We start from the raw sequence: 24,338 nt of genomic DNA on the forward strand, positions 1-24,338 counted from the left end.
CAACACACAACCCCAGCACAACACACAGCACAACAACACACAGCCTCAGCACAACAACACACAACCCCAGCACAACAACACACAACCCCAGCACAACAACACACAACCCCAGCACACAACAACACACACACCCCAGCACAACAACACACAGCCCCAGCACAACAACACACAACCCCAGCACAACAACACACAACCCCAGCAGAACAACACACACACACCCCAGCACAACAACACACAACCCCAGCACAACAACACACAGCCCCAGCACAACAACACACAACCCCCCACTCCTCCCCCCACACCACTGCCTCCATCACCCCTGCCACCGTCTTCAATGACTATGATGATATTCAAAGATTTGACTCCAACCAGGTACAGGCATTACCAGGAGGTGACTTTTTGGACCCCATGCCGCTCCCCCCATTACCTACCACCTCCTCCCAGACCCCACACCTTGACATCTCTGACGGAGGAGAGGAGGGAGGGCAGACAGAGTCAGACCGGGGGGAGAGTGGTGACAGCGGCCAGGAAATCAGTGGTGACGACAGCTCTGGTGGGGCAGAGGTCAGGGCGGTGGTGACCCCCACAGAGTTCAGGACAGAAACTGTATCAAGGCCAAGCTGGCTTCAGGAAACGACCATGGGGCCGGCGGTGGCTGTGGAAACCACACAGAAGCCGTCACAGCGTGCAGATGCAGAGGTCACCACCTCAGTGCCAGGGCTCCCGGCGGGTAGTGGAGACGCTGGACCTCAACATCCTGCTGTGGTTTTTAAAGAGGACGCCACGCTTGGAGCTATGCACACGCTTGACCTTCACCTATCACCGGCCATCCCTGAAGGAGATGATGAGTCCACGGCCAAACCGCCCTTCCATCTCATCATCGTTAATGTGCAGAGCAAGAATCAGTCAGGTGAGCAAGGTGTTTTCCTTCAGGTCATCTGGTGACTCACAGCTGATTTCACACTGTGTCACGCTTTCCAAGAATGGACGTCAAACTAATGTTTCTGCCACGACATTCAAAGACCTGAGGTCAAGCTGCTGCTGGATCACGGTGTAATTACCTCAGATGGTATTTAAGTTTTTAAGGTTTTGATTTGAGCTCCACTCTAAGTTCAAATGGATCTCAGAATGTCAGGTAAAGAGAGAGAGAGCTGGTGAAGCGTTGAGTGATGATACTGCATTAAGTTTGGTGCTTTTGCGTCATACAGTTCTTTGACTCAGCTCAGCTCAGCTCAGCTTCACCTGGTACCTGGTGCTTTTTCTCACTCTCTGCTCTGAGCCGATACTAAAATGTGACGTCGTGAACCGTAGATCAGTTAAAAAGACTCGAGAATCCTGAAAACCAGCGTTTATCTCCAACATGAAGCAAAGCAAATGTCTAAAATGTCCATATTTAACAGAGGAGTCTGGTGTGTTTAGAGACGGCACTGCTGACAGCCGGCGATCGTGAGCTGTTCAGTGGTATTTCAGTTCAGTTCAGTGTCAGTACTGAACCATTCTGCAAACAAGTCTTTTTAATCAACTGATTCTAATGATTCCACTAGTCTGTGTTCATAGCGACTCTTCATAACAGAGTCACTTGATGGTGGAGTGAACGCCAGTTGTAGTACGTGGGTGATAAAGGGTTTTTAATCAATGCATAGTTGCCTCTAGATCCATTCTAGAAAGAAATGATACTAGTAATAGTAAGTTAACGATGCACATTTCATTTGGTCGCCTGTCACGTGCACCGACATGTTGTTTTAGTTTTTGTTTCGTTTATATTCAGCTTATATTTCCACCCGTACATACGTTCAACGTCACTTCAGCGTCTCCGCAGTAACATTCATCTTTCACAGCGACCTCATACTCGTTGGTGTTGTCAGGGACTTTACAAGAAACCGCCGCACTCCAGTTATTCTTCCTCTGTTGTCTTCATATAGGAAACAGTTTTGCTACCTTTGTGTTCGTGTGCTGACAGACACACACACACACACACACACACACGCGCGCTGCAGAGCCAGATGTGGAAAGTTATGAAGTCAGTCAAGTCCACTCGGCCAATTTTTTTAGCTTTACATATTGTAAACACATCCAAGTGTCTCCATGGGGAAAAGCAAGTCAAGTATATCTGAGTAAATCATGTTTCACTTCACCTTCTTTTTCTTTTGAGTGCACTAAACACACACACACGCACACACACACACACACACACACACACACACACACACGAGGTCCGGTGTGCAATACTTGTGCACCATTAGTCTACACCACATTATGCATATTTGAACCAGTCAACAATGAGAACAGACATGTAAGATAATGTGATACATCCAAGTTAAGTCTTTCATGACTCATGTGGGTTCTTCTGCCAGACCAATATTAACTGTAGTCTTATCACTGAGGACTTTTCTGCTGAAAAACCAGCTTTTCTGAGGGTGGTTCCAGAGAGTCACCTTCTACTGGATCCACTGGTCCGTTACCCGTCGTGTCTTTGAACTCACCATCACTCACAAACACATCCGGAACTTTGGCGCTCTCAGGAAACGTTGCCATGAACATGGCGGGGGATCTTTCAACTCTGCCGGTCCCATGAACACGGTAAACAACCCCCATCTGGACGGAACATATTTATAAACAGGCTCTGGTGTTTCCTGCAGTAATCAAACGCAACTGCCAGACCGGCTACCAAAAACAGAAGCCCAGTATAAACACAGCGTGACGTTACATTCTGCTTTTTACATGCTGATATATGTTGTGTATTGGGCCTTAAATGTCTGTAGTGCTGACCTTTACTCTTGTTTTAAGTAACAATGAATTCAGAAATTTACCTCATAGACAAATGACCAAACAAGTCTAACATGCACAATTTACCTCAGGGGCCCAAAACTGGAGCCTCTGGTTGAAGTTACTGCTGTTTCTACTCTCTTCTGTCCTGATTTACCAACTATTTTGTACATTTTAGAGCAAAAACATAATGTCCAGCATTAAAAAACGTCCCCACCGCCCAGTATATACAGAATGTTTCAACATTGTTGTCTCAAAAATGACAAATATCTCGTTCAATCTCATTAATGACAAATGGAATAATCAAACAAAGACAACTAATGATTTGATGAAGTTCCTTGTTACACTGTTTGACAGTTGACTGACAGTGGCAGATTTTCATTATCAGTTAAACCTACAGAAGGCAGGGTTCTTATGAACCATCACATGAAGCATGTTCTTGTTCATGTGAGGTCCACCAGAGCACCAGAGAGTGTTTTGATTAAAACATCTTTCACGTGGTGTCAAGTTCAGAGTCCCGCCGAGGCTTTTTAGTCTTTGGCCAACATGTTGGGTCACAGTGTAATCACAAATGAGCTGATACAGTAACTAAACTCGCGTCTGTGTTCCCATGAAACAGCCTCCATGTGGACATAATAGAGTCTTAATAAAGACACACAAGTGTGCATTGTTTGAGAGCAGCTCCTGCCACAGACTGACCTTCATCATAAGCAACACAGGCCTGACTGTTTACCATGCACATATGCACTTTGGCTCATTTTAGTCAACATCGTAAATGAGCTTCTTGTGGAATCATGGGGGACAAAAACAAGACTGAGGCGACATCCACACTTACTCATGTACCCACTGCATCACGACATAATTACCTGCATTGATTCTTATTGGCTGTGACCTATCAGCTGTTTAACTTGTCTTAGGTCTCACTTTTTACTTGTTGTTGTTGTTACCGGTGCCAAGGAGCTTATATGTTGGTGTTGATTTATCTGTACGTTTGTCCTTCTGTTAGCAACTTCCTGTCTCCAGTTTTTGACAGATTAATCTGAATTGTTTTGTGATGGGTAACTGGTCCCTGAAGTATGTTTCCATTCAGTTCTGGTAAAAATGTCAATCAAAAAAAATCCCTCTTCTTTTCTTACAATGGGTAAAAAATGGTATCTCTGTCAATGGTACACTCTATCATCAAACTAAGTTTCATATCACGGTTTGGCGGCAATTTAGATTAAATATAGGCAGTCCCATTTAACAAGTTCAGGTACAGATCTGTACAGATCCAGAAAGTCTTTCAGATCCAGTTGATCAACATGTAAACATGTCACGTGTTTAAGCCTTGGCGGCGGTCTGTGCTCTAACCCTAACCAGACCGTCGGAGTGATTTAAAAATGTGTGAGTTCTGCTCCGGATTTGCCTGCTCTCCACATTCACATTCAATGAAAATGATTCATCACTTGAGAACCTAAAATTCGAGAATAACTAACCAGTCCAGTTTCACTGACTCATACGTGACTCAGACACAGTTCAGCCAGAGTATTAACGTCTGTCCAAGTGAACCTCTCACAAATGGGCAGCTGTACGTTCAGGTGTAAACTCACCCAAGATGAAATGAGGAGGCGTTTGAAATCTGATTGCTCACACCACTTTTGGAGGTGGGTGGTCTCTGGGACGCGTGGCCACAACCTTTTTTGGGTGTGACGTCCTCATCCTCACACTTCATTGTCACAATGATCAATTCAAATCAGATCAGCTGTCCACTTGTGACTGCATCTCTCGGGACAAATTTTAAGTCTGCAATTCACAACGTTAGTGTGCTAACTGTAAAATGAGGCTCTAAACCCCCCAAACAATGGGTAAAAGGTATCATTTGTGAATTTATTGACAAGCCAACGACACCGGTGAACTCTGAAGCAGGACTTCTAATATACAAACAACCATGTCTTCTGACCAGGTACAGTAGCCTATGTTATAGCATTTTATACAAATATGATTACATTGTTTTGTTTTTCAATAAATGCAAAACGAACACTAACCCTGAAAAAGACTTTGATAAAAGAATGACGGGGCTTTAGTTCGCGTTTAGCGTAGCTTGCGTTTCCAACCCGGCTTACATAACCTATAGCTGATTGTATGTACGTTGTTTGAGTCACTTGGTTTATGAACAAGATGAATGAGCTATAACATGGCCCGACGCACAGCAAGCTTTAACACACTAGATCATACTGTACTTCTGCGCGACGCACAATGTCTCGCACATCCAAGACCCTGGTATACTCGCGCATCAGGGTCCTGTCATATTTGACTTCACCATCGGGTGGCGGTACAAGTCTGGATGCAGGGAATAGGACGCATTCCTAGCAAAGAAGAATAGAACGATGCTACAGCTCCCTCGGACACGTCTGGTTGGAGCTTCTCACAGCCGAATGGTCCGTCGGGCAGGGGAGTACGGGTGTCAACCGGTTCCAGGGTCACCAGATCGAGGCTCGGATGACTATCCTGGCGGAAATTCAGTTTGTGCATGTGCTGTCCACGAGCGCCCAACGTGCTCTTTGCGCGTGATTCCAAAATCTGGGCAGCACGTTGATGACGCAAATCACGTCACGCACATGCTGCGCATTGCGTCCATGCATGTTGTGCGGGGAAGTATACCGGGGTAGTCCGACAGTAACAGGACTAGATCGTAATATTCTCCCTCGTCCAGCCTCTTATTCTATCACTCTTCTCTACCTGCTACAGACCTGCTCAGGCTTTATTGATGTAGCGTCAAAATAATTTTGTGGCTTAAAAAAGTGCTTTATTCTGTATCTGTATCCATGCAATACATGTTGTCTGTATTGGTGTTTGGTTTACGCAGTGGACCTGATGAACTAATGTTACCACTGTTACTAAAAACATTACCAAAAATGTTACATGATGTTTTAATGATAATGATAATCAAAACACAATTTGATCAGATGTCCAACAAAAGACAGTTGAATGGAACTGTTGCATTGTGTCAAAGTGTAACCTGTTGTCGCTAATGGGCTTGGGATGATATAAAAACTCTAATGTCACGATGAACCTGACCAAAACTATTACTATTCACAATACACACATTTGTTCAGAAACTGTTTTTTCAGCTTAGCAGAAAAGATATTTTAAGTGATGTAATTTATTTGGGATTAAAGATTTACTGCACTGAAGTAATTATCAAATTCTTTTTATCGCAATGCATCATATAAAATCATATCACATCGCTCCATTAGCTATTTTTATGTGCACTATAATGACACCCATGCCTTGCCTTCATCAAACGTGCACTCAAGTCAACCGACAACCATAAACTGTCCACCAGGGTTTTTGGTCTAATCTGTAAAAAGCTTTCTCTTCCCTAAGATCATTGGTTACCACAGCTAGTGGATCATCATCATGGACAGTAAATCCTGTTTGGATTAAAATAAAAAGCAAGATGGTATTTTCAGTTGCTTTTCTTGTTTGTACTGACTTTTTTAAACTCTGTCTCTTATTGTTTTTTTTGCTTTTTTGTAGTCGATCATATCCTGGAAATTTTGAACCAGCCCGCGAACAGAATGGGTGGCGCCCAGTTGCCGTTTCCTCAGATCACGGACTTTTCACAAATAACCAGTGAGGCTGTCCAGTTCAGTGGAGACACAGACGTTCTTGAGCCTGTGCCCATCAACCTGCCTCCAACTGTCAGCTTTGTCAATGGAAAACATGAGGTAATCTGAGGACTTGTAGAACTATTACAGTTTATTCTAATCAGTTTTATGTTCCCTTGTTTAATTCCATCGATTCTGATTCTGTTGATTAGCTACATGCATCCATAGTACAGTTTGATACTGTTTGTCTAATTTGACTGCAGATAAACTTGACACTTGTGCAGGGTCTTGCCTTCAAAAATAAAAGCTAACATTCCAGACATTGAGTCACTGAAATACAACATGAACAGCTGAGAACAGCTAAACTGACTGAGATGAGATGAGACAGTTTTGGTTCAGTGGGAGACAAATCGGGACATTCTCTAGAAATTGTCCACAAGGGCTGTAAGTGAGAGCACATGTCTGGAGCTCTGGATAATTCACAGTGGGCATGTGTTCTGCCTCCTGCTACACAACCCAGCTGCCACCCCTCACATGGTTACTCAGTAAGATTCTCCAGCTATTATGAACTTATCTAACTAGGACATTATCCCATTGCATTCGTCATATATGAGCAGCAAATTCTGTAAAATGTGTGGACCCAGTTCCCAGCTAATAATAATAGTAGATTACCCCATTGCACCTGGTGACCTGTCCAGGGTGTATCCTGCCTCTCACCCATTGTCAGCTCGAATTAACGACTGCCCAGCCCACTTTCCTTCTAGAGCTTGATCGGCTGGGTAGATGTCCTCTTTGGTTTTGTTGTCAACAGTTTCCTAGTTTAACTGAGCATAATTAACATTAATGATTTTTTTCCTTTGATCTAACCAGGTGACCTTTGAGCCAGAGCAGCCAGAAGAAGCTAGAGGGGATCAGTTTGAGACGGCTACTCCTGTTCGGGTAGGAGATGAGGACATGGAGGAGAACAAGGTGAAGGAGGAGGTGGAAAGTGTCACTCCTTTTGACTACAAATTCATAGAAGTCCAAACAGAGGGGCCACAGACAGAGGAAACCAGCGTTACAGTCACTGACCTTGGAGATACATACCCAGATGTGGTTACAGGGTCAGTCGTGGATGCCTACACAGTCCCGTATGTCTTTACTGACTTCGAGAGTGTCAGAACTCAAGAACCAGTTGAAGAGACCACCACCTCAAGCCCAAATGCACACCTCGTCTCATCCTCAGTATCTACAACACCATCAGGACCAGCCCTCCACAGTGTCTCCCAACCTGTTACTGACAACGTCTCCATCTGTGAGGACACAGGAGGTTCTGCAAACTGTGGTACTGCAGGTGGTACACAAGAGGGCTCTGCAAATGATGCTTTGCCCACACCTGCTGGAGACGGGCACTTGGGTATGATGACTGATGAGGCAGAAGTTGGTGGGACTGAGGTTCCTACTTCTGTCCCAGACACACGGTCACAAGAAACCACCATTAAAACCCAGACTGAAGACTTAGAAGGATCTGCCTCTGGAGAAGACGAAGCTTCAGGACAAGATGAACCAGAAAGATTGGAGCTTACCAGCACATTACCACCTAATTATTATCCCCTTCACACCCAGCAGCCTCAAGCAGCAACAGGTACTGAAGTCACAGAAGTCCCTATGGATTTACCAGCTGTTGACACGATTACGGAAACAGGCTCAGGTGAGGAGCCTCTGTTCGGAGAGGGGGAGGCTTCTGGGGAACAAGATGATCTGGTTGACCTTCCTGGAGAGGTTGCTATTACTGTTTTACCAGCTGTGGCATCTGTTTTAGAGCAAACCACTCTACCTGCACACATGAAGGACACAACCAGAGAAGATAGCTCATCAAACTTCTCCACACATCAATCCCTTATTGCCACATATGATGAGAAACATCCCATTGTTCCCACTGAGCCTGAATCCACCACTTCAGTCGACCACACCAGACAATCCACCGAGCCTTACAGAGACCCGACTGAGCAGTCCACCCCAAGTTCCTCTGAGTATGTAAGCCAGTCAACACTGTCCCCCACGTCGTCCCTGAACACTTTTGACCATAGCCCCCACTCCATCCCAGAGTGGGCGCTTTCCCCCGACCCGGTTGCCACCCTTCTCCCAGAGGTAAATTTTGTGGACTATGACAAAGAGATTGCCCCCAGTCTGGTGGAGTCGCGTCCTCCGATCCCGGTAGAGACTGAGACTGCCATGGAGCAACTTCAGAACAGCACTGACTCTGCATACTCTGTACAGGTCAGTGTGGATGTCACAGGTACGTGAAAACTCCTCTTGAAAGCAATATCTCAGAAATATCTTGAGAGAATCGTTTTGTATTTGAACTTTGTGATGAACCAGTTAGATGTTGGTGGTCAAAGTCACAGTGACCTGGAAAAAAATGGACTCTGAGGATCACTTGGAGGGGAAAATCATGTAAAATGCTGCTACAAATTTGGCACATATGCATATTCAAGGTTGCATGGACATGCACAGATAGGGATTTTCATCCAGAGTGGGCCTATTAAACATCCTCATCAGTGTGTTCATGTTGAACTCAATAAATATGTGAGGAAGTGCATGATTTGCTGCTATAATGTTGATCACTCATTCATCGTCTACCGCTTTATCCTCCACATGAGGGTCTGGTGCCAATCCCAGCTGACATAGGGTGAAAGGCGGGGTCGCACCCTGGACAGGTCGTCCAGTCTGCTGTAATGTCGATGTTTTTGCTAATAAATAATTGCAAAGAAGGTGCCCTTTATTCAGGGTCCCCTCCCCCTGTAGTGTCTGTGCGAGGCACTGCGAGGATGAACGTATTTGAGTTTTAATGTTCAAAGAGGAAGGCTCACTGTCATCATGTTTTCAGTCTTTACACTGAGATGACAGATTGTGTCACAGCAAGTTTTACTTCCAGTATATGACAGAACATCACACTCTGCTGCCGATACACTCACGAGCTTGACTTTAAAGCGTCTCTGTTTTGCCTCTTATCACTTTCCTAGATCCCCTTCCGTGCTCAATCAATGTGTGTCACAATGGAGGCTCCTGTTACAAGAGGGGAGCACAAAACATCTGTGTGTGTGCACCTGGATACACTGGGCAGCTCTGTGAAACCGGTACACACACACATATCTCGCGCAGTCCAGCACAATAACCCCCGCAATGACAGACGGATGATAATAACAGGCCTGTGTTGTGCATCTGCAGACGTCGATGAGTGCCAGTCCAACCCGTGTCTGAACGGAGCCACCTGTCTGGATGGATTCAACTCCTTCACCTGCCTATGTCTGCCCAGCTACACAGGAGAGCTCTGTGAACAAGGTCAGCACAGTCAGTCTTTAGCTTTGAGATTACACTTAAAGGGCGGATAATATAAGATATTCATCATGATACGAGACAGAATTTCAAAGTAAAAGAGCATGTTTTGATATAAAATTACGTATACTTCACAATAAAAACCTATTTATGATAAGTAAATAGAAAATTTAGCAAATAATGGTGAGGATAACTGTAATTAAAACAGCTTAAATATGTAATTTAATGTTGAGTGTAATACATTTAATAAAGCAATAATTACAACTGAATGCTTTATTACTATTTATAAGAAATATTGCTAGCTAATTAATTTTGTGGTGGGCGGGCCACATGTAATCGATTGGAGGGCCACATGTGGCCCGAGGGCCGCCAGTTTGACACCCATGCCTTAGGGGGACGGGACCTCATTCCCAGAGTGTAAACAGTGTCCGCCATCATTGCTAACAGTTACGCTAACAGGACCAAGTGTCTCTGGTGGACACGTAACAAAGAAAAAGAATGAAGATATTTCTCATTTCAGGGGAACCTGAGGTTGGGAAGCACATTCTTTCTAAAACACTGCCCCTATTCTTGTAACACAAAGCCAAATGCAAATCGGTGAAGTATTCCTTTAAGTCTACAGTGTCATTAGAAGATGTCTGACGCTTTGTAAACTGCTCACTCTCCTGCACCAAATTGTCCCACATCAGACACATGGTAACACAAACTCAGTCCTGCATCAGGGCCGAGAAGGTGACGATACACAGAAAGCCTCCGTGGGTTCCAGTCAGCCTTGTTTTGTGTTGTAACTCACAGATGGAACACTTCATGATTCTCTGTGGTGCATGAAGCACCAAATACCAAAACCTGGCACACATTAAACATGAATCACTGAATCACAAATACACTGGTTGTACCAATAAAACCACAGCTTTTGTATTTAAACAATAAACAATATTGTTCAACTAATCTGATTTTATGGCAGTTGATGTTTATTGTCAGATTTGTCATAGTTCTTGAATTTTAGCCATAGTTACACAAGTAAGACCTAAATTAAAGGCCTAATATGTAATACTTGAGCACCGGTAGTTACACGTCAGCCAAAACAGAAGTGATTGTGAGAGCTAATGCCAGTAAGGTATTGGATTATTGTAAGACCAGGAGGAGAACAAGTCACCATGTCCAACGAGACACCTTCAAATGGACGCTTTGTGTACACCAGAACTGTCAGAAACCCTTAAAGCGTTTAAATGTGTGTCTCATGGACAGGAAAACAACCCCATGTGAATGCAGCTTATTTATGTATAGGTTTCCAACCGTACTGAACGTCAGCTGCGTGACCAGCTACCAACACAGACACTGTTACTCTGCCTTATATTTGCAGAGGTAACATGCTGCGTTAGATCCCCGACTGCACGCTGACGCACATGCTCACAGGTGGATGCAGCATGTAGCTTTGTAGGTTACAGCAGTCTGTGGTTCTTCAGCTGCTCTCCAGCTCTGGGCGTTGCCTCCTGAGCAGATTAGTTCCAGCCTCTTGTCCAATATTTCTGTCATTACTCAGAAACTAATGGAGGCTCAGGCAAACATGAGGACTTTGGGGATTAATGTTTTCCATGAATATTTCCATGAATATTTAGTGTCTTCCCCATTATTCTGGGAACAAAAGTAAAGTGTCAGTGTGGAATGATAAGACCACATTCTTCTTGGAACATTAAAATATTTACTCATTTACATTTACAGAGCTTCACCAGGCTAGATGTGATATATGAAATATTAGTATTCATAATAGTCACATACATTAATACACATTGTTAGCCTCACAGTACTCACAGCTCAACTGTGTTAACAGTGTGTTACTTCCAACAGTATCCAGTATAAGTATGGTGGCACAGTGGTTAGTAGTACGTGGTGAGCGCTGTTGTCTCACAGCAAGAAGGGGCTGGGTTCGACTCCCGTGTTCGAAACCCACCCCTTTCTGTGTGGTTTGCATGTTCAGTGTTAGAATGTTACCATCGTTCAGTCGCAGCGGCTCTTGTGTTGTGGTTTTTGAAATCCTTCCTCCAGATTGAGGCAGCAGTAGATCAGCACCTCACGTCTCTCCACTGATTTTCTCTCAGGATTTTGTTTGTTTACAAAGTTCCGTAGATGAAGTGGTGAACGTATTCGCAGCCTGTCTCCCTGTCACATGCAGTTATTATTATTATTCAGCACCTCATACAACTACACACTAATGTTAGCGTGATGCTCCTTGTCTACATTTTGTCTTTTTCCTTCTCCCTCGTTTGCTTATAAAATATTTGTTGACTTATTTTGTTACATACGTGATACACAAAGTATAATTATAAAGAAAAATAAAGAACTATTTACAGGTTAATGTTGTTTATTTTGTCATCATGTTTCTTTTTTTTTTTAACTACTACTAAATTTAAATGTAAGTGATCGACTGGAGCTCTGTCCAGTCGATCACTTACAATAGTCCAACAGTTAGTGGATGGAGAATCACAGCCACAGCTGTCCTTCAGTCACTTTCCACCAGTGGAAAAAGGAGGAAAAAACCAGATAATTGCTCTATTATTTTGAGCAGAAAGCTTTTGCAGCTGTGTTGCTAAATACACCCTCAGACTCATTCAAGTCAGACTCTTCCTTATCTTGTGGATGAAGTAGGGCATAGGCTCGCCTCAGAACACTGCTGCGTTACTGTTAAACTGTCAGGAGGAGAGCGGTCGACCTCACCCGACCTTCCAGGTGGCTGCAGAGCGGAGCAATAAAGACGAGGTGGGCTGACGATAGGTAATATCCCCAAGCCTCGACAGCAGCTTTCCATCACTGCTTTATTGGCGTGCACAGTTTCCTGAAGCCACTGATACAAAACATCCATTGTTTACTGAGCCGACCAAGGCACAGAGCTGATTATATGGTTTAAAGTGTTTGAATATCAAACCTAATGTGTATGTGTGTGTGTGTGTGTGTGAAAGAGAGAGACCTGCAGACAACTGGAGAGTTGTGAGGGTTAATGAAGTCCAACTGGTGGTTACTGAGCTCATTCATTGTTCCCCTGCTGGATCTCAACTCCTCTCTTTGTGAGAAATAAATAAATCAAAGCTGTTGAGTAGCTGAAATAACCCAACAGTTCCAACAGTGTGGACAACATCCTGTGTACGATCGAGCTCTACAAATATCAAATGATACGGTGTTTATTAAAAGCCTTGTTCCACCAGAGCAGTGACTCCCAAAGTGTGGGCAGCGGCCAGCAGTAGTTTCTGTCACTCGGGCTCTTGCAGTCATTTTTAGACCCAGTTTGATGAGGTCAGGTTCTTTTACCTTGAATAGAAATGTAGGAAGTCTTCGAAATGTTTTGGTAGGTGCAGCAAACCCAGTGTTTTACTTTATAAATGACTTTCTAAAATAAAAGTGAACGACACTAACTATCTTCTCCAATGTGAAGGTTAAAAATGCCTGTTTGTATGGTGCAGATTTCAACGCTGCAGATTCAAAAGCACAAACCGAAACAAAATCAAATGCAACGCGAGAAACGAGTGAATGTGAGTGAATGTGAATGTAGAGTTTTCTACTTTAACCTGCATTTATGTTTACTTTTAACAATAATGTGAAGGAAGTCGGAGAAGCCTCATGTATCTGCTCTGTACATTCAGTTTAAACTCTTGAGTGAGCTAATAAGTCACAGTCATGTCACTATATCACACATTACACTGTTAAAAAGTCATTTTTTTGTTTTCTGGCTATTGTTGCTTAACTATAATTAGGGCCCGGGCCAACGGCTCCTGGCACGAAGGGCGAGAAACCTTTTGTCTCTGTTGAGATTATTATTTTTCTGCGACGTCGCACTCATTTTTGAGGGGGTTAACATTCAGGTCATGCTCAGACAAAAGTCGTCGTGGGAATAAATTTGGTGAGAGTGTCGGGCTTACTCCAAAGTCTCTTGAGTCATTTTTGGGGATTTTTTGACACAAGAAAAAGTGGGCAAAATTGCGTTAAATGCTTAATTTTGGATTAAGTCGCACATAGTTGTTTTGGTTTTAACCAAACTTGGTACACTTGTTGCTCTGACGATTCCAAACAAATTTCTAATGTACTTCCATTAGCTCCGCCCACCCAGAAGTCGGCCATTTTGGAAAAACAAAATTGGCTAAAGTCCTATGAGCAGTCCTAGTTTATTTTTGTTATTTGGTATTTGGTATTTGTATAAATAGCTCACAGAATGTGTCCAAACGTGACGTTCTCTGTGGACCGTATGTTATGATTGAACAATTGTCTCTGTGGCGTGTTCACACACGTGTTCCCTGTGTTTTCCTGTCTTCCTCACTGCAGACACTGAGCTGTGTGGATCGGATTGGCAGAAGTTTCAGTCTCATTGCTACAAGTACTTCACCCACCGTCGCACCTGGGACGCTGCTGAGAGGGAGTGCAGGCTGCACGGCGCCCACCTGACCAGCATCCTGTCACCGGAGGAACAACTGTTTGTCAATCGTAAGTCCACTAGGAGGCACTGGTGAGGTGCTGTCACTTTAAAGCTCATGATTTACACTCAGTCATCACTGGTGGAAGTCACTGTAGGCTGGAGATGTTTAGTGAAAATATGAATTGACTTAAATTCAGATCCAGAGTGTGGTTTTTCTCTGTGGACTTTGGTGCAGAGAGTGAGCCGTTTAACATGCCTGGTGCGTTCTGCAGGTCTGGGTAGCGATTATCAGTGGATTGGTCTGAACGACAAGATGTTTGAGAGGGACTTCCGATGGACTGATGGACGACCAATGGTGAGACAAAGACTTATGGAACCTCTTCTATTAAGACTGAAAAATGTGACATTCTTAGTTTGGCTTTGATGACCTTTCCTCTAGTGACACCATGAGGTCAACAATATTGTGTCATTTATGGTCAAATATCTCAACATTGGACAGATTGCACATTGTTTCAAGCATTCATTTCTCCACGACTTTAATAACTTCAGAGAATTTCCACTCAAAAAAAAAAAACACACATTATGAAAGAATTTGGATAAGGTGCAAAGTTTAGTTAAGTTTAGTTATTTCCAACATAAAAATTCACAAACAGACACAACTCAAATCGTTCACATTCATTAGTTTCTTCTTATGTTAAAATTGATGATCAAGTATTCTAATAATTCAATTTGTTTATTAAATCACTAAAGCTCAAGTGGGCAGTATATTTGTGTCCAGCTCAAATCAAATCAGATTTCTGTCTTTTTTTTTTACAGTGCAATAGCAAGCATGTCGTCAATGTGTTCATCAATGTGTTGATTAATGTGTTCATTACTCACACTTATACACAGTCCTATAGTAAGACTAGAGGATGTTGCTGTCGTACAAACCTCAGACAGCCTCTGGATGCTTCATGCTTATCGTTGTCTCAGTAGCACCACTCTCTGGTCTCTGTATGAATTACACCCAGCCACATATTAAGCCACATGCTTAATAATCCCCCTCTCCTCACAGGGAAAGGCAGCACAAACACTAATGTGTGTGTGTATGTTTGAGCAGGATAATTATGTAATTAATCATCTTAAATCAAAACCTACCTTTTTAGAAAAGCATATAGTTTCTTTCTTTTTTTTTATTATTATCTTGTTTTTACTCTGTAGCACTTTGAGATTTGTTGTTCGAATGTAAAGTGCAATACAAATAAAATCTATTATTATTATTATTGTTGATAAATTTCCCAGCATGACGAAGTGGCAGCCGTTTGTTTGCTAATTATAAACGTTCTCGCTTTGTATTACTCTGTGTTATACAATAAACTGTGTTGTTACAGCAATACGACCACTGGAGGCCCAACCAGCCGGACAGCTTCTTCCAGTCAGGAGAGGACTGTGTGGTGATGATCTGGCATGAAGGAGGACAGTGGAACGACGTGCCCTGCAACTATCACCTGACCTTCACCTGCAAAAAGGGAACAGGTACACTCACACTCACTCACACACACATGGTCATTGGAATGTTTATTGCAGCAGAACACGGTTTGAATCTGGCGTCTGACCTCGTCGCTCCCCTGAAGATAATAAATATCTTCAGCCCTGTTTGAGTGGTGGGGTAGCAACACTGACACAGGGCAGCAGAGGGAGAGATATGGAATCTTTGCAGCCTAAATTAAACTCCACCAAATCAGGGGGGTGTGTTTGTGAAGGTCCTCAGTCATCTGAGTCATCGTCATCTTCATCTTCAGGAGTTTAGGAGGAGTTAGCTGCAGGTTTACTGGACTCGCTTGAGTTAAATGTGAAGATTCAATCGAGTCCAGTTGTCACAACTGACTCATGAAGATGTTTTTTTCCAAACATGACAAATTAAAACAGCCTCATTCATATTTTAAAGTTTAAATCTGTGCGTGTGTTACAGGCTAAGCCAGGTGTGTGTGACGAGTATGTGTGTGTGCTGTAGGAGGTATGTTAGCGTACTACTGAGTTAGCATTAGCGAGCCGCAGGTGAAGATCTCTCATGTCACCCTGCATATTTTGACTTATCTTCCCTTTAGTGAGAGTCACAATAATAAGAGAGGCTGTGCGTCACCCTGCAGCGCCATAACGAGCTAACACAAGCTAACACAAGCTAAAGGAGCTGTTGCCCACCAGTGACACTTGGTCCTGTTAGCGCAACTGTTAGCAAAGATGGCGGACACTGTTTATATTCTGGGAATAATGTCCCGTCCCCCTACGAGCGTCTCTAAAAAGTGCGTAATTAGCGTTGCAGTTTCAAGCCTCGGACCAAGTGTCTCTGGTGGACACGTAACAAAAAAAAAAGATATTTCTGGATTCAGGGGAAACTGAGGTTGGGAAGCACAGTTTTTCAAATATACTACCCGTATTCTCGTAATACAAAGCTAAATGCAAATCGGTGAAGTACTCCTTTAAGGTAAAGTATTTTCTTTATCTGGGCTTTTGCAGGGGTTGTTTCACTGGCACACCTCACAGATGATAGATTTACAAACTTTTCTAGTGAGCCATCAGTTTTTGTGTAACTGTAAAATGTGGCTCAGAGGTTGTACTGTAGATATAAATCTCAAATAAATGAAAGTGAACTGTCTGTGAGTCCTGACCCAGTCTCTGCGCATGACTGAGTCAGAGGAAAGTGAAGCAGGAGAACCTCATTTATCATTTTATTTAGAAAAGCCTCCACCAAAAACTTCTCAGTAATAAACAGTGCTTTTTTTATTTTTACCCCAGTTAGGATTTTTGTGTCTTTGCACCGCAATGTAATTTTTACTTGTTTCCTACGATCCAGTGTCATGTGGGCAGCCACCTGTGGTGAAGGATGCACGAGTATCTGGGGCCATGAAGCCGCGTTATGAGATCAACTCCCTGCTCCGCTATCATTGTAAAGAAGGCTTCATCCAGAGACACACGCCCACTATACGCTGCCGTGACAACGGCCAATGGGACACTCCCAAAGTCACCTGCACGAGTCGTAAGTATTAGCATTACAGTGTTCAGTGTAACACAACTGCACAATGTTTTGACACGTTTTCACTCATTTTTCATCTTCTCTCTCAGCTGCAACGTACCACAAGTCGTTTACACTGCCGCCGCCGCCGCCGCACCACAACAAGATCAGCGAGCAGCACGTCGGCCACAGCCAGAGCCACATTCATCACAGCAAGAGTCATCAGGAACACAGGGAAAAGCAAGAGCAGCAGCAGAGTTCTAACATCCTGCAGAGGCTCTGGAACTCTTTCCAGAACTGAGTCCGGCAGCTGCCGAGGGTGAAGAAGAGGGAAGTGCAGGTCCAAACACACAACAAGGATTAGATGGAACACTGATTCACTCTGTGGTTGGCCATGTCGCTGCAGAGCCATCGATAGACAAAGGGATGCACAGAACTGTCTATCGATGGCTCTTAAAAGGACAAGGGAGGACAAAGTTTCACCATTCCATTATCCACAGTCTAAGGTCTGGTCTGTAAGGGTGCGTTCACACTGAGTGCGATGCAGTTTTGTTTTTTGTTTTTTTTGCAAAGTGGGAATTTATCCCCACAAAAATGCTTTGCTTCGTTCTTTGTTGAAATATTTGAAAATCTGGTGAAAATATATTCACCTGAAGTCCGTAAGCATGTACGTCCTTCCCATAACGTCTGTATCACTTGATTCGAGCTGTTCGTCGACCACAATGACTGACATGCTGGGTGTGAACGCACCGTAACCCTCGTGAGAACCACCTTTATTTTAGATTGTGTCAAATATCCCTGCAATGCTGGTGCTGCGGTCGACGAGTGTTGTTTTTCTCTCCTGACCACACAGAGAATCCTTGTGTGAAATCTTACTCTAAAGGTGTTTTTCTTCTTTGTGAACCAACAAAGTTATGTTTACATACACTGTTTCTTACCCATAATGCTTGAGTAGACTTGTGGTCATATGTTTATGCTCCTCTGTATCTTGCTCCTTCAGCTGTACTTGAGGCTAAGTTGCATTGTGGATAATGTATAGAAGTCGTTGAGATGGAGATGAACCAGTGCTTTAACACCCCCAAGACACTGAAATTGCACAAAACACCCTTTAACCACGAGCCTTAATGAATTATGTTCATAAAATGTCTGACACAACTTCCTGAGGATTCACCTTAAGTCAATGTGTCTGGGCCCGGATGACCTGAGATGCCCAACACCTGAGCCAGGAGCTTCCCCAGGGGAACCAGTTATGAAAAAGGGTTTGGACAACAATAGCTTGGGTTCCGTCCGACACCCACGACAAAATAAGATGATAAATAGCTCGTCTTTCATCCTATGTAAATAGTTTGTATTTATATAGTGATTTTGAAGTCTTTTCTAGACCCCTTTAAAACTGCTTTGCCATTCACCCGTTCACTCCCACATTCACTCACACATACAGCATCATCCCCATTGACACACTGCTGGCACAATTGTCGGGAGCAACATGTGGCGCAGTGTTTTGCCCGTCGGCATACAGACTAGTGGAGCTGGAAATTGAACCCACAACCTTCCCGTTGAAAGATGACTCACTCTTCCACTGAACCACTGTTGCTAATCCTTGCTTCATGCGCTGTGGTTCACACGTGTATATTTGTACTTATTTCAAAGTAAAAACTGTGGATTTGTAGGGCAACAGGCATGTGTCTGTCCTGAGTAGATCCTATTTTATTTAAAAGATGCAGCAGTGGCATGACACAGGACATTTTCCCTCAATCACAGTTATTTTGTGCTATAAATCAAGTTGTCTTTGTTACCATCCTGTGGCAATGAGAAAACCATGTTGAAAGCAAGACATAGACAATAACATGGAAGATGTTTTATCTGGATATCACTCAGTGCAGTCAGTTTTAAAAACAAGTTCAAGTACAGTCCAGCTTTAAATCAGTCACTTTCTTTACTCGAGGCCTTTGTTATGACGTATTTGAAGGACCAGAAGATCCATGACCTCATACTGAAAAGTCCTCGCACTTAGTTAAGCACACAGATTTACTTGTTTATTGCCATTTTAGGAAAATATAGGGCAGAGACAGGAGCAGTCCCACAGCAGGCAGGCCCCCAGTGAGAACAACAGTCATGTGTGGGAGATTATCCCGTTTCCCTCTTTCTTTTCTTTGTTTTTATGTTGCCACATTACCATGACTAGCAAATGGCTATCAGCTTGAAAGTATCATTGGATGCTCACATAAGAGACACTCCCCTTTTTTTTTAAAAAAACATTGCTCCATACCACCACTAGTACAGTGACGACCCCGCCCATGTAGAGGAGGTGCTATAGTAATGGAAAATGACGTGTCCGACAAACTGTATCATAGAAAAGTGCCAAAAGTAAATGGAAGAGGTTTATTAAGGTTACAAAAGTCAAACATATTTGTATTTTTATTTCAAAGTGATTGTACACAAACATACATAGATATAGTATTATTTAATTTCTGTCAATAAACTCTCCTAAATGTTACAATAAACCCTCCTAAATGTTACACACTGGACCTTTAACAAAATCATAAACCTCCATGTGCTTTTTTGTCACAACTTGTGAACTATTTACGGGCCCATTTGAAGGCACAATTAAGATAGAATATAATATAATATAATACAATATTATTGTTGTTATGTGTTGTCATCATCCCAGAAAATCACACACCAACACCAAATGTACAATTTTAAGGTGGTGTTAGCTTAGCACCATGCTACTTTCTGCTGCACATCTGGAAACATTACCCACATTACCCACATTACAGTCTAATAATATAGTTATGATAAATGAGCCTGATGTATTTTATTTTATGTGTTTTTTTCTATCCTTTTTATATATTGTTTGTCATATATCTTTGTTTCTTCTACTTCTACTCTGTGAAGTTAATTTACAGTGTCTGTGGAGCAAAACATGTTTATGTAGTCATTTTTTTCCTTTCATATTCAAGTTACTGTAAACATGTCCATCATCCTGCTTTCATTGTCAATTGTGTGTGCAATAATATCAACTCATAACACTTCAGTTCCAGTTTGTGCAGTTCTTTTGTGTCACAGTAGTGAAATGGTGAGGTTGTGGTCTCCATCATCAACAGTAAGCTAAGGCCGAGTATAGTAACAGTCAGATTATAAACTGATTTATTGGCAGAGATGTATAAAGTACTAGAGACCAAGACTTAAGTAAAAGTACAAGTACTCTATCAAAAAGTGACTTCAGTAGAAGTGAAGAAGTTCTTTAAGCACCACACTTAAGTGGAAGTAATAAAAGTATTCAACATTTATTGTACCTTCAAAATTAAATTTGCTTAAAAAAAAGTTGATTTACAAGATTCAGAATCCATCGTTTTAATACTTGTAGTTCTGCGAGAGTTGTCAATTAAGTGAGTTAAATGTTTACACTTGTGATTGAGTTACATTCACTCCTGGCGGAGTTGATCACAACATCCGGTTTGGACACGCGCAGCGCGCCTTTTTCAGTCAACATCCGGAAAAAGAAGAAGACGGAAAAGAAACGATTTGTGTGGATTATATGGCTTAAAGAAGGTAAGAACCGAATATATTTAATCGCTGTATGAAGTCGTGATAACATATTGTAACCGTGTAGTTTATTATGCGTTTATTATTTTAATTATGGAATTTATATTGTCACCATTAGCATTATTTTTATTTATTATATAACATGTTATTGTTTTATTATGTGTTTAAGTTGTATTGTTAATTTTATTAATTATGTTATTTAGTCTGTGATGTTTTATTATCAATTTTAGTCTTTTGTTTTCTTAGTGTAATGCATTGTTGGTTCCGCGACGAATTGTTGTGGTGGGGGACCAGGTAAAGAGACGGACCAAAAAGAGAGCCCGACTCCGCGTGAGATCGTTTCATCTGTTTTTCCTGTAAATAGAGAAAATAAAGTCTCGCTGTTCTGCTGAAACGGTCTTTTTATTTGAAGAATTCACTGCCTTTTTGTAAAAATATCAAGTGTTAAGCTAAAATAAATGTTTTTAAACGTATTAAGGTGACCTGCGGTGGATGAAAGTTGATAGTGAGTAACTGCGCAACAATGTGCGTCATTGTAGTTTTAGGGACATCACTCAATCTAATTTGAACACTGTACAATTAGCGGGATATAGAGCATTTGCCGTTTATTAGCGGCCAAGCGCGACCTCTCCGTGTGTGTGTGTGTGGTGCGACCTCACGTGAGAGAGACTGGAGGAGGAGGGGCTGACTGGCAGAGATGAAAGATGGAGAGTACATAGCATTGAATTAACATAGCAAGTGGGTGACTGATTTGGAATGTTGTTTCTAAAGGAGGATGCCTTCCCAGAAGTAAGCGCTGGGAACTCTTCCCTTTACTCTTCCCTTTACTAAAGGATACCTTTTCTCCAAAGAGCTATTTAAATTGTGTGTTGTGTGTATGTTTAAAAAAAGATTACTTCCAGAAAACACACCAGTTTTACTGACAGTGGTTTTGCGAGTTTAGTTCAAATGATTGCTGATCACAGATACTTATCACAATAGTGTTGACATTCCTTCTTTCTTGTATTTTCAGTGTGAGGTGTTGATGTTTCTCTCTGTTTTCAGTCACACTGCAGCTTGGATGAACACCTTGCAGACAACCATACGTCCTTGCTGTTGGTCGAACCAGGAACACGATTGACACTTTCTTCATTGCTGTGGACAAACGGCTCATCCCCTGCCAAGCCACGAGCTCATTGGGTGCATTTGATGAACTGTTTAAATCCCACTACGTGTTCGACCTGTCATACGATGAGTATTTATTTTTTTGAATAAAAAACAAAACAAAAAGACATGTATGTTTGAATGATGTTATTACTTGATCACTGTTGCTGTTCAACACATTTGAACTTATGATAAGTTTCTGTAGCCTTGCAGGCGACTACAAGAATGTTCAGATTTGGTCAACAAACACAGAATGTACTTGACATGTATCATAAAACAATGAACGTTAATAAACATAGTAGAGAAACGAAATAACACGGTGTCATAAAACAACACTAAGGGTGTCAAATGTTAACACTATTAAAGAGTTAAAATATTAACACTTTACAAAGTGTAATTTTAACTCAAAATCCATGAGAACTATATAAACTCAGTAAAAGTGTTAAAATGAACACTGTGCTAACACTCCCGATTTTGCTGTGTACATAGTCAAAGTGAAGTAAGATTTCTATTATTGTTTTCACATGGTTGGGAACAAAGTGCTTATTCTGAGACACCGAGTATCAGTCGTTTACCTGACTCTGATTTAGAAGTACTGCTTGATGTCAACATTGTTCTTTTATCAAGATTTGATGAACCTGTGAACTCAGTGAATCGACGAATTGTGACGTCCAAAATTGCTCTCAAATGTCTCTTGTTATATGGAGCAAAGAAACCGCAAAATATTCATATTTAAGAAAGTGAAAAAGCCATAATGTTGATGTCATTAGGCCTAAATGTGAATCTACAGTGGAATGAACGCTGATGTCACTCAATATAACATTGTTGCATTAACCTAACACTGTAATGCAGAAAGCTTTGTTTGTTAAACCAGGTCTGGAAAGTTTTTGTAAGATAATTCTTTGTTTTAACAAGTTCAACCACAAAATTTTGATCGTGCCTGCTTCTTGCTGCCGATTTTGGGTGGATATAAATTTTGAAGCTTTTAGACTGGGGGTGTCCAAACTTTTTTTTAACGAGAGCCAATTTTGATAATGTGAAGATGTTTGGGGGCCAATGGTCACTTCACACCTTTTTTAACAGTAACTTTCACATACAAACGCACATTTTTGTCAAATTTTGGACGACATACTAAACTATGACATTTTTGTCAAATTTGTCAAAACGTATCAAATGCTAAATGGTGGATTGACATCTGTGTTATCCTACATCATCAGAGTCAAACAAACAGCCTGCTGTACCAAAATAAATCACATGAACCCAAACACATCACCTCCATGTCATCACTTGGTTCCTGAAACAGCACTGAGCTTTGGCAACATCATTTAGGTTATAAAACTGGACTGAGCACAGCACCATGAATGGACTTGGTGTTTCTTGGTGTGGCAGTAACTCTCCCTCCCTTTAGAAACATGCACCTGGCAGCTGTGCAAACCGCCATCCTAACGTCAGTTACAGGAAGTGAAACATGTGAAACTAAAAGAGACAGAGACACAGCCAGAGTTGATGTTTTCTTTTATTGCCCTTCAGTCGTTGGTGCCTAACGTCTCCTTGTTTGGTGCAGTTATTAACAAGGCTCCTGGCGAGCAATGACAGGAAGACAAGAAACAGATTTGGTGCTTCGTTAAACCGTTAAAGTATTCACCGCCGTCACTCTATTGGCTTAGCTTTGTGATTTGTGATTAGCTTAGCTTTGCATATAGACATGGAGAAACAGTTAGTGTGTCCAGCTGGATTCAGAGCGTCTTTAGATCTCACAAATGTACGAAGGAATGAGAGGAAGAGGCCGGTGATGCAGACCATAACCTCACACTGCACTCACACACAAACGCTGCTCATTGCCTTTAAACTGCCTCGTGGATCCATCGTGTTGGCTGAGGCAGAAGTTTAAGGTCAAGTCATTTTATATCGGTTTAAGGTGGAAACAGCCTTCTGATACAGCTGCTGTAACAACAAGCAACAATGACAACACACCGCGAGCACCGAGCGTCAGACACGCCAACCGTCAGATGTTAAAGCGACATATGTGTGAGTGCAGCGTTTCTCCATCAGCGCCGCAGCCGCCACCTCTCTACATCAGAGTCGAACAGGCTCAGAAGGTTGAAAATCCTGCACGTAAAGAGCGGAGCTGTCGGCACCATTTCCATTTGTTCTGATGAAAGTGTTCATGATGTTGTAGACGCTGCAACTATAATGTTCTCCTCCATTTGTAAAACAATGCAATCATGTCGGACATGGATGATGTTTGTAAAATCTCAGTGCTTGAATGGTTATTGTGATTTGGACTTGACCCTCACAGAGCCTGACAGGAGCCGGGTTTTTGAATCCCGTTTGGTGTGAACACAGTCTGTAGCTCTACACATTACAGTACATACCATTAACGTTACATCTTGTTTTTACACAAAGTGAAGTATAAAAACAACCACTTCCCAGTAAGGAAACTGAGTGCAGTGCCTACACCAGGTCCAAGTGGATTACATAAAGCAGTGTATGGGCCAGCTGGGGCCATCCTTACATGGAAAAACCCTCAGTGCCTCCATGTAGGAATTATTGCTATTCAAAAAGCACTGTATTTCTG

At 42.3% G+C, this 24,338-nt stretch overlaps 1 protein-coding gene and 1 long non-coding RNA gene across 2 annotated transcripts in view; both read left to right on the forward strand.

The window, feature by feature from the left end:
- LOC122758625 (versican core protein-like) overlaps positions 1-20,105 on the forward strand; it is a 31,366-nt gene extending 11,261 nt beyond the window's left edge. Inside the window, exons 7-16 of the mRNA XM_044012888.1 lie at positions 271-910; positions 6,286-6,476; positions 7,227-8,634; positions 9,362-9,475; positions 9,567-9,680; positions 13,986-14,144; positions 14,349-14,431; positions 15,447-15,591; positions 16,910-17,092; positions 17,179-20,105. Of these exons, the coding sequence (XP_043868823.1) occupies positions 271-910; positions 6,286-6,476; positions 7,227-8,634; positions 9,362-9,475; positions 9,567-9,680; positions 13,986-14,144; positions 14,349-14,431; positions 15,447-15,591; positions 16,910-17,092; positions 17,179-17,369 (3,228 nt within the window). The 3' untranslated portion in view covers positions 17,370-20,105. The remainder of the gene's footprint in view (positions 1-270; positions 911-6,285; positions 6,477-7,226; positions 8,635-9,361; positions 9,476-9,566; positions 9,681-13,985; positions 14,145-14,348; positions 14,432-15,446; positions 15,592-16,909; positions 17,093-17,178) is intronic.
- An 806-nt stretch (positions 20,106-20,911) lies between these two features.
- Positions 20,912-22,686, forward strand: LOC122758706. Its single transcript, XR_006358178.1, has 2 exons — positions 20,912-21,122; positions 21,662-22,686. It is a non-coding gene; the product is annotated as an uncharacterized LOC122758706 (long non-coding RNA).
- The last annotated feature ends 1,652 nt before the right edge of the window (positions 22,687-24,338 follow it).

Source organism: Solea senegalensis, linkage group LG21, assembly GCF_019176455.1.
Source record: "Solea senegalensis isolate Sse05_10M linkage group LG21, IFAPA_SoseM_1, whole genome shotgun sequence".
NCBI classification, from domain to species: domain Eukaryota; kingdom Metazoa; phylum Chordata; class Actinopteri; order Pleuronectiformes; family Soleidae; genus Solea; species Solea senegalensis.